General features: G+C 41.2%; 1 protein-coding gene across 1 annotated transcript in view; it reads right to left on the reverse strand.

Moving 5' to 3' along the window:
• NEBL (nebulette) overlaps nucleotides 1–14,496 on the reverse strand; it is a 111,024-nt gene that overhangs the window by 63,235 nt on the left and 33,293 nt on the right. The window contains 4 exon segments of the mRNA XM_045464332.1: nucleotides 2,356–2,463; nucleotides 4,424–4,528; nucleotides 8,891–8,992; nucleotides 10,580–10,693. Coding sequence (XP_045320288.1) covers nucleotides 2,356–2,463; nucleotides 4,424–4,528; nucleotides 8,891–8,992; nucleotides 10,580–10,693 — 429 coding nt within the window.

Genomic DNA, 14,496 nt, shown 5'->3' on the forward strand with positions numbered 1-14,496 from the left:
CTTTCCCTTTTGAGGGTCCATCCCCAACAGAAAAAAAATCAACTGAGCATTTCGTGCAAAGAAAAACAAGTTGGCCTACTTTGCCCATTGACTCTCTAAGAAGAAGATTCTCTTTATGTTTTGGGGGATGCTTGTTTGTTTTTTTAATCCATCTGGTTTTTATGACTTGAAGTTAGGGGACTATTTGTTTTCTTCCATGAGTCCGTGTTTCTCAAAGCGTGGTCGCTGGACCACCTACATCAGAAGCTCCCGGGATATTGTTAAAATCCAATTCCCAGGCTCCTCAGCAAGACCCACGGAAGCACATCCTGAGGCAGCAGCGAGGGATGTGTCTTCCCAATATGCTTCCCTGAGACACAGAGTTCAAACACCACAGCCGTGGGCGGGAAGAAGGGCCGGGAAAATGGGGGTCTTCAGAAGAAAAAGTACAGAGAGGATCAAAGAGAAGGAAACCAGGAACATGTCCCTTGGTGAACAAAGCAAGGCAACGTAGCACAAACAGCTAAATAATAGCAGCCCGGGGCTGATGGGAAGAACACAGAAAACCCAGTTTGAAGGTGCTGGTCTTTTCCTTAAAGGAGGAGGCAGGATGAGTGAGAGATGGGGGAGAAGGAGCCGAGCCGGGCGAGGACTATAAACTCTACAGGCCCCGGAGGCTCAACCCGGAGGTTGCCTTCCAGCTCCCCACTTGGCATCATCACAGCACTTGACATACTATTCTTGAAATGCAGAGAAGGTGGTAGGACTGAATGTTCGCGTCACCCCAAAATGCATATGTTGAAACCCACCCCCGATGTGATGGATGCATTAGGATCCATCCTTTGGATGGACTTTCCCTTGGAAAGTCATCAGGATCGATGAGGTGAGGAGGAGGAGGCCTTCGTGATGGGGTTAGCGCCCTCCTACAAGTCACGAGAGAGCTTGCTTCCCCTGTCTACTCTCGGCTACATGAGGACACAGAAAGAAGGCAGCAATCTGCCCCCCACAAAAGGATCTCGCTAGAAACACGACCTCCCGGCACCTTGATCTCAGACCTCCAGCCTCCAGAAGCATAAGAAATACATTTCTGTTGTTTAAGCCCCTCAGTCTGTGGTACTTGGTTAACAGCAGCCCAGACTGACAAAGACAAAGATAGGCCGGTAAGAGCTATCCCCCTAAACCTAAGTTGTGGTAGGGCTTCTCACCTATGACCAAATTTACCTGCTCCGCCAGGTCAGTTAAAAACAACAGCTAATTTAGTCGAAAGATTCGCCTGACTATCCTTGATCAGACTCCTCTCTATTGGCTTAAGAAGTTACAAGACATGAAAAATACACGCGATTATCTTCTCCTTTGTTGCTTGAAGAAGAAATCAGACAACTTGGACAATTCAACAAGCCACAGCAATGTCTGAGTGCCCTTTCCTTGAGAAGAGGAATTATGACATTTCAACCAACAGCACATAAACTGTTTTCAAAATTCTTGTGAGGGTTCTATTGTCCAGAAGTTATCTTTTCTCCCTGTTTCGGTGTTGTTACTGGAGAACAGAAAAGATGGTGCCCACGGAGCATACATAGCTGGAACGCCCCAGAACACTGGGCTGTAGTCAGCTGATAGTACTGTCCACTATTTCTGTCCCTCTGAAGTAATAACTTGGTGTACCCATAGAATCTGGATGTTGGCGGCAGAGAAAACCCTCTGTGCCTGGTATCTGGTCCCCAAAAATGTAGGGACAAAAAATGAACAAAAGAAATCTCACTGGGAAAGAGCAAAATCATTTGGGAAATATCTGGACACCACTCAGCATCATTTTAAGTAGGGAACAAAGTACATACACACAAAAAACTCTTAGCTTCTCTCTTCTCTTGATATTTTAAAACTTCCATGTCACTGTTTATTTGGGGGAGGGAGGAATCAACTAAATAAGCTAACGGAGAAACGAGAATCATTCATGACTTTCCCAGGCCCTAAAACATTGGCATTTCCTGGATATGTAATTTCAGATAAGACAATTAATTTCAGTGGATAATCATCAATCTAGGGGATTAGTTGACATATATAAAGGTTTGATCATATTGCTTAGCACAGAGTAAGTATCTAATAAATGTTCTATTGTCGCTGAAAAATAAAAGGCAAATAAAGCAACCAGCCCTTCGCTTTCTTTTCCTTTTTTTTTTTTTTTTTTTCCTCCTCATCAGACTTTTTACCTGGACACAAACTGAAAATGTCAACTTTGTAATCACAGGATGTGATCAGTTGGGAGAGCATGTGACTATCGATCTCAGGGTCATGAGTTCAAGGCCCACGTTGGGCGTAGAGAATACTTAAAAATAAAGAAACGAAAAAAATAGTTGATAGCAAATCAAAGGGACTCACCTCACTATGCATCTTTTGAGCCTCCTTTGAAGCTTGATACAATGGCGTCTCAACAAATTCAAGCATCGATTTCCCCTTATTTTTCTCATACTCTTCTTTATACTTAACCTTCATTGAAAAAAAGTATAAAGAGCATATAAAGTTCATTAGCCCTTCCACAAATAGAGCGAAGTAAAATCAGTATGTCCGAAGTTAATCATCCTAGTTTCTAAAATCACATTATTCTGGCCACTTTGGGTTGGTCAGTGGGTCCCCTGTGGTTAATGACGTACAAAAAAAGTAAACAGGTAATATACAAAAATATTTAAGAAGTAAAAATAACTTAGAACTACTAAATAACGTAGTTCTGGGACTTGGATGAAGTATTTAAATTACTGCGATATACAGATATATCTCATATATAAGGGGTTAATATGGATACGATCATTTTATACATGTAGAGACAGAAATGCAGAGATCCCTGCGATGGCTTCAAAAGTCTATGAGTAAATCATGAACAAGGAGGAAAACATAGTGCAATTTTGTCTTTCTGTCAAAGGGAAGGCAGTGTTCTCTGGGGGCACTGAATTTTTCCATAGACGTTGAGTAAAACACACACACAGAGCTTTTATGAGATTGCTTTCAGTTTCACCCTGCATTATTTAATAATATCATGTCATGAATTATTTATTTCAATTACAACCAATCTCCATCTTATTTTAGTTTATAAAATGATCGATAAGTTCCATCTCCTAATAACAGAAACCAGAATTATACGTAGCTGTCAGAGTGATTGGCTTTTTCTTAGCAGTGTCCCTTTTTAAATTAAATTCCCAGAAAAGTTTTGATCATGATTCATTTCCTTCAGAAATGTATTTTCATTAAAATCCTTAGGTGTAAATAATTTTTTTTTTATGATATTGCTCCTTAAGTTATATAATAACAGCAGTTTTAATGGCATTTCAATACAAAGGCAGCTTTTCAATACTTAGAACTTTGTGGTAGCGGGAAATGTAACAGATTTTTTTGAATTCCTATTTGTAGGACGACTTCTGTTTCGGAGAACTAGCTAGAGTGATCAATGAGAGTGTTTGAAGTGTAGTAACATACTATGGTAGGATAAAACTTTGTGGGAGAAATTAAATGAAAATAAGAATACAAAGAGAAAAAAAAAAGTATGTTTCCAAAGCTTAAAGGAGAACTGATCTGTATATTTTTATTTTTTTTAATTTTTTGTTTGTACATTTTTTAAATAAATGAAGGTGGGTATCAAATCATTAAAGAATGTATGTTCCACAGAGTACGTTTAATACACTGATGTAAAATTATATCTTAATAGATGCTAGAATGACATCTTTTGTAACTACTCAGAATAAAAGAAATATGCGGATACCAACTTTAAAGTGTGCATGGAAAAAGAAATTTTAAAATTTCTTTCAGGGAATACACAGAATCTTATCGTTGAAAGAAACATTAACGTAAGATCTTTTTTTTTTTTTAATTTTTTTTCAACGTTTATTTATTTTTGGGACAGAGAGAGACAGAGCATGAACGGGGGAGGGGCAGAGAGAGAGGGAGACACAGAATTGGAAACAGGCTCCAGGCTCTGAGCCATCAGCCCAGAGCCTGACGCGGGGCTCGAACTCACGGACCGTGAGATCGTGACCTGGCTGAAGTCGGACGCTTAACCGACTGCGCCACCCAGGCACCCCAAGATCATTTTTAATCACACTGGTAATTGAGCTGAGAAATTATACTAAACTTTGCGCCCGGAAAATGAATTCTGCAGCTGAAAACGACAAATCGGTACACTATAAAAACTGAAATCGTCAGGAGATTTGATCATTTAAGTAACTGATACAGAAGTTTAAAATTGTGTGAAGGATCTTTCTTTACGAAATGCTGTGCCCCCGAAACATGGTTCCAGCTTTCCCAACCCAGTGAGACTGAATAGTGTTTGAGATCTTCCAAAGCAACGTTCACTTCCTCAGGATGCAGGTCCTTTTCGGCTGTTGCCCCGGCTCAGGGGAGGCCTGTGGCGGTGGGTAGTTAAAGGGTCCAGAAGGCAGTGGGGGGAGGGGTTGCGCACCTGACTCTGGAGCTTGGCATTGCCTTTATGGTGCAAGTGTTCAGCGGCGTCCGCATCAAAATGGTACATTCCTTTGTTTTCCTCAAAAAGCTTTCTATACTCCCGCTAAAACAGAGAACGTGAAAATAAAATCAGGATAAAAGAGACTGATTAAAGCAACTAATCCTTAGGAATGCAAACTAAAAAATACAAGGCAACAAGAGCGGCAAACCCATCGTGCTGGCTGCTCTTGTGGACTTCCCACACTAAGGGAAACCACAAGGCCGGGCAGACCAGCTCTAGGTGGTCAAGGCAAGACACCCAAGAGAAGCAGGGGACAGCCAGCTGTCAGCACAATGTGAAAGACACTGGGGAGTGGCAATGTTAAAGCCAGTGACGGGACTCGTGTGAGCAAGCAAGGTGGGCAAAATAAAGGCGATCTGTCCAGCCCGTATCCTCAAACAGAAATGTGTTTGATGGCATCTACGAGAAGAGAAGGAAAGAAGAACCAACAGAGGAAAGGAAAGTGGGGGGCAGGAAAAGAAAAAAGTTGTACAGGAGGGCTCGGCCACGAGAATGACTGGCAAGGATCATAAGGAAAATGAGAGAGTGAGAACTAATTCAAATAATTTTCCTAAAAGGAGAGGGTAGGTGGTGCCTGCGAGAAAAACAGAGGAGTCTGGGTAGAGCCGGTTGAATTTTTAAGGTGAAGAAATTGGATTAAGACACAGACAAAAAGGTGAATTTGGAAGAGACGCCAAATTTGGCAACCGTGGGACTCCAAATACAACAGCGTGCGATAAGACAGAAATTGCTTCGTGACTTCTCTCATTAAAGATCAGACAGTTATTTCACCCTACTTGGAAAAGCCTTCTAGAGATAAACAGTAACTCTCAAAGACTCAAGGCTACAGAGACTTAAGGTAAAGCTGGCTGCCCCTTAAGCAGTGAGGATTTCAGGGGAAATGGCAATTTTGTGCAGGATGTAGGGAGAGGTAAGCTTGCATTCAAAAGAGAGCGGGAAAGAGCTGGCCAGAACAGAAGTGACTTTCAGGTCTTAGCAGATGCTCCAGGGATCTGAGAGTGAAACAGGAAGAGGCCCAGAGCCAGGGATGGGAAGGATGGAAGGATGCATGGGAAGGGATGTTCCACGGGGACGCAGCGATGGGTCCCCGGAGTGCTCCCAGGCGATTAGAGCACTACGTCATGGGTTCCCCCAACAATCTAACCAGAATAAAGTGAGGGAGTAAACTGCCCCCCAGGAAGCTCAAGAAAATGTTCCCATCCTACATCTCCACTGAAGAGCATAAGCTCTAAATTTTGGCTCCTTTGCTAATTGAAAAAAAGTAAATAAACAATTTCGAAGGATAACAGCATGCTCAGAGACTTTATAATTTACTTAAAAGTTATTTTATAATACGTAATTAAAATCATCATCAACTGGGGTGCCTGGGTGGCGCAGTCGGTTAAGCGTCCGACTTCGGCTCAGGTCACGATCTCGCGGTCCGTGAGTTCAAGCCCCGCGTCGGGCTCTGTGCTGACAGCTCAGAGCCTGGAGCCTGTTTCAGATTCTGTGTCTCCCTCTCTCTCTGACCCTCCCCCGTTCATGCTCTGTCTCTCTCTGTCTCAAAAATAAATAAACGTTAAAAAAAAAATCATCATCAACTAAATGTCACACTCTAGAACGTACTCCATACCAGGTTTAAAATCCAGAACTAGTAAAGCCGAAGGATACTCTGTCTGCAATAGTGGATAGAGACTGAGGAAACGTTAATAAATACTGTCCCCGATGATCTGTTTTAGGGACAGGGAATTTCAGAAACTCCGACTTAAAAAACAAACAAACAAACAAACAAAAAACCAAACAAAACCTATTTGAACTAAGGTCTGCAAAACCATTTTCAAGACTCGCTGTGCCTTATACAATAGTCTCTGTTGCCTCCTAGTGGGAACGACAGGGTAACACGTGCTATAGATTTTTCACTTATGAAGTTATAGGAGAGCCCGAGCCCTATTTTCCGGGAGGAAATGTTCCTTCGAAGCTTTAATTAGAATGGCCGTTCAAACTCATAAGGACAAATTTTACTCTACACACTATGTGTTTTACAAAATTTGTGATCTATACCAAAGACATTTAGAGGTCTTTAAAAAACAGTGATTTATAACAAGCTGACAACTAATTTTGGCAGAATGTCTGTTTATTAAGCACTTTCTTATTCAATCTTTTGATAAAATTAAGTTGCCTTTATAAATCAGCAAAATTCCCATTCTCTTCACATTAAAATTTAAAAGAGGGCAATTCTAATGTACAATAAATTTTAGCCAATGCATTATCATACAACTTTAATAAACAGACACCTCAGAGTAACGCATTTGAGTCTTAAACTCTTTTTCTCCCACGAAGTAATTATTCAGCCACGATTTTTCTATGGGAGAAAAAAAAGTCTAGAATCTAGGCAAAGGCACCACCTGAATGAAGATTTAGACTTTAAAAATGGTATATACGATAAATGTAATATGTGACTTTGCTGGGTTTCTCTGCTGAGGAGGTGATAGAAACAATTTATAGTAAGCTATGATTTCTTAATTTTGCCATTCTTATAAAATAAAGGTTAATATTCTTGACAAGAAATATTGCCTAGGAGTGGTATGTATTCTTCCAGCTACCGAATTTTTTAATTACTACCATGATATTTTTATTGTCTTATCTACACAGGAATCCTCACATCCTTGGGAAATTTAACCCAAACAGTCAAGGGCAAATGGTGCTGCAATGATCAAAACAGGATGGCAAAGACTGAACGTGAAGAAAGCAGCCAGCTCGGAGAATAGCAACGTATCGACTTTTAGAAACGTCCCCGTGAGGCATGGAGGAAAATGTGAATCTCAAAAAGCCACTAAAGGAGCACAGGAATGTGTGCACAGGAGGACGAATGAGCACTGAAACGACAGGAAGCATGAACAAAATGTCCTTGACCTGAGTCTCATTCTACACCTGACAGTCCTCTATGGTTCTCTGCCCAATAGACAGCAAGAAGGACAGACTGCTTTTCTCCTGAGGACCAATGATAAAGTCAATTAATTAATTTAAAAATCTCTGCAAGTACGAAGTCTTTACATGCATAATATATTTCAAGACGGAGGTCAGGGATAGTGGTGGAGAAAAGACAACTACAAAATAGCGAACAGAACTCTCAATACTTCGAGGCCAAGCGCAGACATTTCTAAACCTGATCTGAAGCCAGATCTCATTCTTTAAAAATGTTTTTGTGTTCATTTATTTATTTTTGGAGAGAGTGAGAGAGAGAGAGAGGGAGGGAGAGAGAGAAAGCCAGGGAGGAGGAGAGAGAGGTGGGGAGAGAGAATCCCGAGCAGGCTCTGCACTGACAGTGCAGAGCCTGATGTGGGGCTCAACGTCATGAACCGTGAGATCGTGAGCTGAGCTGAAACCAAGAGTCAGACGTTCAACTGGCTGAGCCACCCAGGCGCCCCTTTATCTCATTTTTCAATAGTTTGGGAACCAGGTCTGGACTACAAGTTTTGTTGTTGTTGTTGTTGTTGTTGTTGTTGTTGTTGTTTTCATTCCTAAACTGTGAGCATATCTCCTGAAGACAACTATTTTCACATTCCTTGCCCAACATATTTTCCACCTAATCTTACCTGGCCCAAAGCAGACATCCAACACATCTGGATAATTTTGAGTGCCTGGATGAGCACGTAATTATTAGAGCTGGCATAGAAATAACTTGAGGTCAAATTACAGTTCATCATCACCAGGGGCTACTCTGAGATGTAGGCAATGGGGCACAGGTGAGCCGGGGTCCTCAGCTATGAGAACCGGTGAAGTCGGGGTCCACACGCTTTAAGTGTTTGAAACAGCAACCAGGAGGTGAGTTCTGCCGGAATCACTACTTGGCAGTGTGCACAAACATTTTCACTAGGGCATGAAAAAAACCGCTCTCGCCCCCTAACTGCTTTGAAGAAAACGTGGAAGCCTCCACAAGACCCAAAAGTAGAGTGCCAATGTAATGTCGGATTTATTTCCAGAGAAAACACAAATTAGCCTAAGACGATCTTGTATGTTACCGAGGCCCATTTAAATACCAGACATGCTGCTCTGGCCCCCCAAAAATACAAGATCCCTGCTTTAAGCCTGACCTTCAAGTGGCTTCAGTCTAATGCGGAAGAAGAAAGAGGAAGAAGAACGACAGAAAGAAGTCTCGTGCAAGCACTTTGAAGTGTAGTTGTTCAACAGGAAAGGTTGCATTCGGGCGATATTAAAGAGCTAGCGAGAACCCCCTGTGTAAAGCGACAGCTTTCGTGGGCTTCAAGCAAGCAGACCGCTACTTTTGAAGGAGTTAGTAATTCAGGGAGAGGTGGAGCCCAGGCACGCCTGATGAAGCAGGTACGCTCATGAACAGGCTCAAAGCCATCCTGGCTCTCTGGGGCCACAGGGCATCCCCGGCTGCCATCAAACAAACCCACTTACTCCGCTGAGCATTTTGCTGGCTTTCAAAGCATGGTCTAAGAACAAGTTTGGGAGATCCGAGACTGGATCATGCATATTTTGAATGTCTTTCTTGTACTTCACCTATGAAAATAACAGGGAACAACATACCGTCCAGGAGAAGAAAATATTATGCTTTTGCATTATCGCCATTATTATTTTCAATACATCGAAAAACACCACGTAGTGGTAAATTAACAGGCGAGTTTACAGGCGGCCACAAGATGGTGCTCATTTACTACAGAATAAGTTAAAAAAAGTTACTGCTAGGGTCTTGAAAACATTTTGGTAATTGCTTTTATTGTTTACATATTTAGAAAGGGTGACAGTCACAGAATCAGGTAATTTTAATAGACATTCTGTTTTCAAAAGGAACAGTAACTTTATTCTTTAGAAACTACCACATTTTAATTATGCTCTGGAGCAATTTAAGGGTTTTTGGTGTTTTTTCATCCTATTGCAATACAGGCCTTCTTTTATTTCCAACTATTCTGAATATACAATATTAGCAATAGTAATACTAAAATATTAATAACAGAAAATATTTGAGCATTTACTTTGTGCCAAACATTTTATACGTAGTATTTAATTTCCACAACCCTTGTGGGTAGATACTCTAAGTATCTCCATTTTACAGAGGAGTAAACTAAGGCACAGAAAGATGAAGGTATAGAATTACGAGGCAGAACAGAATTCAAATTCAAGCAATCCAATTCTAAACCCTGTGCTTTCAAGCACTATGCTCTAGGTTCCTTTACGTCTATTGCAACCCTATCTGCTTTCCATTTTTACACGCACACGAGATAAAAAACAAATAAGACAAAGAATCCATTCTGATATTCCAGTGACCCTAACAGACCCATTTCAAGTGTTGGTACGAAACACAAGTGAGTGAAGAGGCACAAATAACAATACCTACTAAACATCAAGGGAAATAAGCTATGCTGAGTCCCAAGGACAGGGCAAGAGTTGAAAAGTTTCAGTGATCTGACAAAGCAACAGTTCAACAATTCCTCATCTTAATACTTGCAAAGGTATTATGCATCCTTCAACCACAGCAAAGTGATCCATTCTTTTCCATGTTTCCGTGTTTACTCTCTGCTTGATTCTAATAAAAATTTAAGGCATCTTTTCATGTCAACTGAAACTTAATTATTTTTAAAAACATAAAATGAAACCAAACCTGTGAAGAAGTATTTCACAGCGTTTGCATAAGGGATAGGAAAGACACTGTTTCAGACGTTATCAGTGCAATTTCTGAAAATTTCTTTCTTATAAACTACCATATGCCAGGTTATACGTTACAGGAGCCCAATTTCCTGGGCACAATTACATGAGTTAACTGTTGTCATAACCACTAATTTAACATACTACATACCGCTTATTTTGAAAAACTCTGTAATCTGGTTCTACTCTTGATCAGATAGAATAGTTTTATTAGCAATACTATTCCTAACTTATTAACTAATCAGTAATCAGTAACCATTAGTGGTAACTTACAATAATACATTTTCCTCAAGAAAGCTCTCAGGAAAGTATGCTTCAGTGTTTGCAACTAAAATACTTGGGAACTGCATCATCTCGATTCAGTATTAGCAATTAGTAAATACAATACAGTTGATTCTAAAGATACTGAAAATAATTGCCTATGAATCACACGTCATAACTTACATCGCTCACCAGTGCAGTGACAAGCTGACTTTGCCTAAAAGAAGCGTTTTCAAGAGGATTGTAACGATGTTTCTTATCCTTCATTTCACTATCAAATTTTTCTTTGTATTTAATCTGCCATAAAAGAAGAAAACAGGATAAATTAAACAGCACATTTATCTTTAAGCTTTCAAAATGAAACATTTGATTTTTAATTAGATCAGACCTAAGCTACCTTAAAAACAAATGGTAACAAAGCTTAAATTCCTGGTATTTTTCCTCCTATAAAGCTTAATTAGGCATAAAAAATTTTTTTATGGAAAAACAACCTCTACTTGAACATTGATCATAAATGCAATTAGGCATGAACTCAAATCCTATTAACAAGAATTATACACTAAAATCTCAGGATTTTTAAATGTCAGGTTTCCATTTCTGCATTCTTATTGCCTATGATCAATTAGAAATTGAGACCACAGATGAATGAAAGTCTATAACATTTAGAAAATGGATCCTGAGACCCAGAATTTGAATATGAATTTTCCTGAGGGAATTATTCCAAATACGGGACATGGTTTAGGTTATGGTTTTTCTCATCATTTCCCAGTTGCTCAAAAATTCATTTTTAGGGATTACATTTTCTGAAATGTCCTGGGTCTATTTAATGTCAATTTTTTATTCCTCTGCTTTAGCTCCACAGTTATATTCAGCAGCAAAGTATCTCTAATACTTACTCTGTATTATTTTTCTCCTTTTTAAAGTAGTCTATCAATTTCTCTATAGATAGAGAAATATGTGAAGGTAGGTTATGATAACTACCTGAAATGTAGATACAAGTCCTTTACTAAAAACAAAACCCAAAAAACTAGTTATCTCGGGAATCTCACACCCGCTTTGATTCCTGTATCCAGGAAAAGGAGGCATAGACGTCAAAAGCAGAAGCTCACTCTTTTGTTCTCTCACAGTAACTTTACAATATTACAATTCTCACAGTATTGTGTTCTTACAACATTGTCCTAATGCATCTTCATTCATATATCTTTAAGCCCTACCTCGAAAAAATTTTTTCTAATTTTTCAAAGTTTATTTATTTATTTTGAGAGACAGAGCGTGTGCGCACAAGCCGGGGAGGGGCGGAGAGAGAGGGTGACAGAGAATCCCAGGCAGGCTGTGTGCTGTCAGTGCCGAGCCCCATGAGGGGCTCGATCTCAGGAACTGTGAGATCATGACCTGAGCTGAAATCGAGAGTCAGATGCTCAACCCACTGAGCCACCCACCCACTGAGCCACCCAGGGGCCCCTCGAAGTAATTTTTATCAAGAAGCAATTTGGGTCTGGCTGCCACTATCTGTTTTAATTGAGTGTACCTTGGGTGATGTCTTCCTCAAGGACACATGTCTGGTACCTATGGGAGACCGCTAGTGAAAATCTTGGTGAGAATACATTTGGAAAAGATTCCAGGATGGCTTACAGGAAATATTTTCTGCTGTGCCTCCATTTGCTAGTAATAACTTTCTGATAGTCACATTGCCTTACAAATTCAGGCGAAACCTCATTTATTCTAATTAATTAGACTAGTTAATAAACTTTACAAAGCAAGAAAAACTCTGATTTTATACGAAATTTATATATTTATGTCTTGAAATCAGGCACAATATCACCAATGAAATAAATTTAGATCTCATTTGCTATTTTCCACAGTCATGGGCACCACAGCAAAAGTTTCCCCTCCCTGGTCCTCCTCTAAATTCCACTCCCGTGGTCGCAGGGCACTTGTCCATCCCTCTTCCAGGGCACTTGTTACCATATTTTAATCTGTGCTTTTGTCTCTCTAGGTTTTTAGTGCCTAAAGGACATTTGCTTGACAATGAGAGGAGACTCTCTTAACTGTCGTCCACCCGAATGGCACTCCTGACTCAGCCAGATTCACCAACACTCTCCCCTGACTGAACAAGACATTCTAACTGATGGCCTCAGTGCCCTGAACGTTCTGGTAGCTGTTTACCCCATCAACCAATCCACCTATGCAATCCTGGCTTGCACCAAGTTTTCCTTCAATGATTCAAATTCTCCAACCCCGGGCACCATAAGCATCTTAGTTACGTATTAGCTAAGTGGCAAAATTAGGTTATATCCTCTCCGAGAAGAGAGAGCCTGTCCTACCGTCTGCCCACAGCATGGAGCGGGTGAAACTTGGAAATGAACCTGAAGCCAATGGCATTCTCACCTGCCATTTGTTTTCCCAGGCGAAGGTATGGTTCCGAAAAGCAATAATAGATCCACATTGGGATGACTCCTTTTTCCTCTCCTCACTACATCGAGCCTGTGTTGAGCTCCTGCCATGAGGTAGGATGAGTTACCACCCGAGGCTGGGGGTGGGATCAAGATACACTCTGTCAAGATGGGGGTCGGTAGTCTTTCCAGCAGCAGATCTGACTCACAGTCGCTTAAAAGTGGTTTAAGCGCCCCAGCACTTCCATTCCCGTTAGCTACGTTATAAACTTGCCAAGAGTCAAGCTGAATTCGTCCCTAACCCCATTTACGCTGGCTGTACTTATCATAATCACGTGATTGAATTTAACACTGCAAACACTGATATAATATATATTAATATACATATGCATGTATGTATGCATACGTGTGTTTATACTCCTGTGCTCACGAAGTCCCCGTCCCTGAGGGAGGCCCCGGGGACATGCAGTAAAAAATGAACTTGATTCCATCCAGGCGTCACTGCTGATGGTTAGGCGCAAAGACAAATTCCGGGAGGGTGAGCTGGCTGCAGCGGCACAGGGCAATGAGGCCACGGAGCCACATTTTGTGGCAGACCCTCTTCAAGTCTGAGGAACCGAGGGTATTTGAGTTAAGTCGCGAAGAGAGTGTACTTAGTGAGGGAAAGCGGGGAGAGGGGTGGGGGGAGGGGCATGCTGATAGAGTGTGCCCAGAGGGAACAGCAGGTGGAAGGCGAGAGAGGGGCACACAGCATGATCAAGGAATTGAAGAACACAAGGGTGGCGGAGGATGGAGATTACACGAGAGACCGGAGAGCAGGAATGGCCAGGTCCTACGGAGCTCTGTAGCTGTCATGGATCTTGGGCTTCATCCTAAGGCCGGTATGAAGTCATTCTAAGCACGTTTGCGACTTGAGCAGGCTTGCCACTGGAAGGATTTCGGATGCCAGTCTGGACAGAGCGTGTCTTGATCCCACCCCCAACCTCGGGTGGGAACTCATCGTACCTCATGGCAGGAATTCAACACAGGCTCGATGTAGTGAGGAGAGGAAAAAGGAGTCATCGCAATGTGGATCGATTATTGCTTTTCAGAAATATACCTTCGCCTGGGAAGAACAAACGCCAGAGTCGATGGCACGTGAGAATGCGTCACGTTCATTTCCAAGTCTCACTCCCTCCATGTGGCCTCCGTCCCTCATGTAACTGTGCTGGCATGCGGAGAGCAGGATGGCTTCTCTGTGCTCAGAGATGATGTAACCGACGCTTGCCACTTAGCTAATACTAGATTAGACTATTTTCTAATTTTGGACATATTTAAATTATCTGGGTATGTCTATTCTCCCATTAGACAGTGAGCCAGGAACAAAGTTTTATTCATTTTTTTATCCCTAGGGCCTGGTATAATGGATTGGAATGGATTTGGTACTTCCTATATGTTTATTAAAGAAATATATAAATTAATGATGAAAATGATAAGCAATAACTCTCTTTTATGACTCACACAATGAGTCAAACCTTGAGACGTGTCGGAGATTACAGGATCTCTAATATTTCTCTAACTCTCCAAGTACACACACACACACACACACACACACACACATATGCACACACACACGTGTGCATGCACACCACAGTCACTGTTAAATCGATCGGAACTAGAGCCCATGAAGAAGATAAAGAATGTGAACGGAATGCAAAACAATAGATA

This window comes from Leopardus geoffroyi, chromosome B4 (genome assembly GCF_018350155.1).
Source record: "Leopardus geoffroyi isolate Oge1 chromosome B4, O.geoffroyi_Oge1_pat1.0, whole genome shotgun sequence".
NCBI classification, from domain to species: Eukaryota; Metazoa; Chordata; class Mammalia; order Carnivora; family Felidae; genus Leopardus; species Leopardus geoffroyi.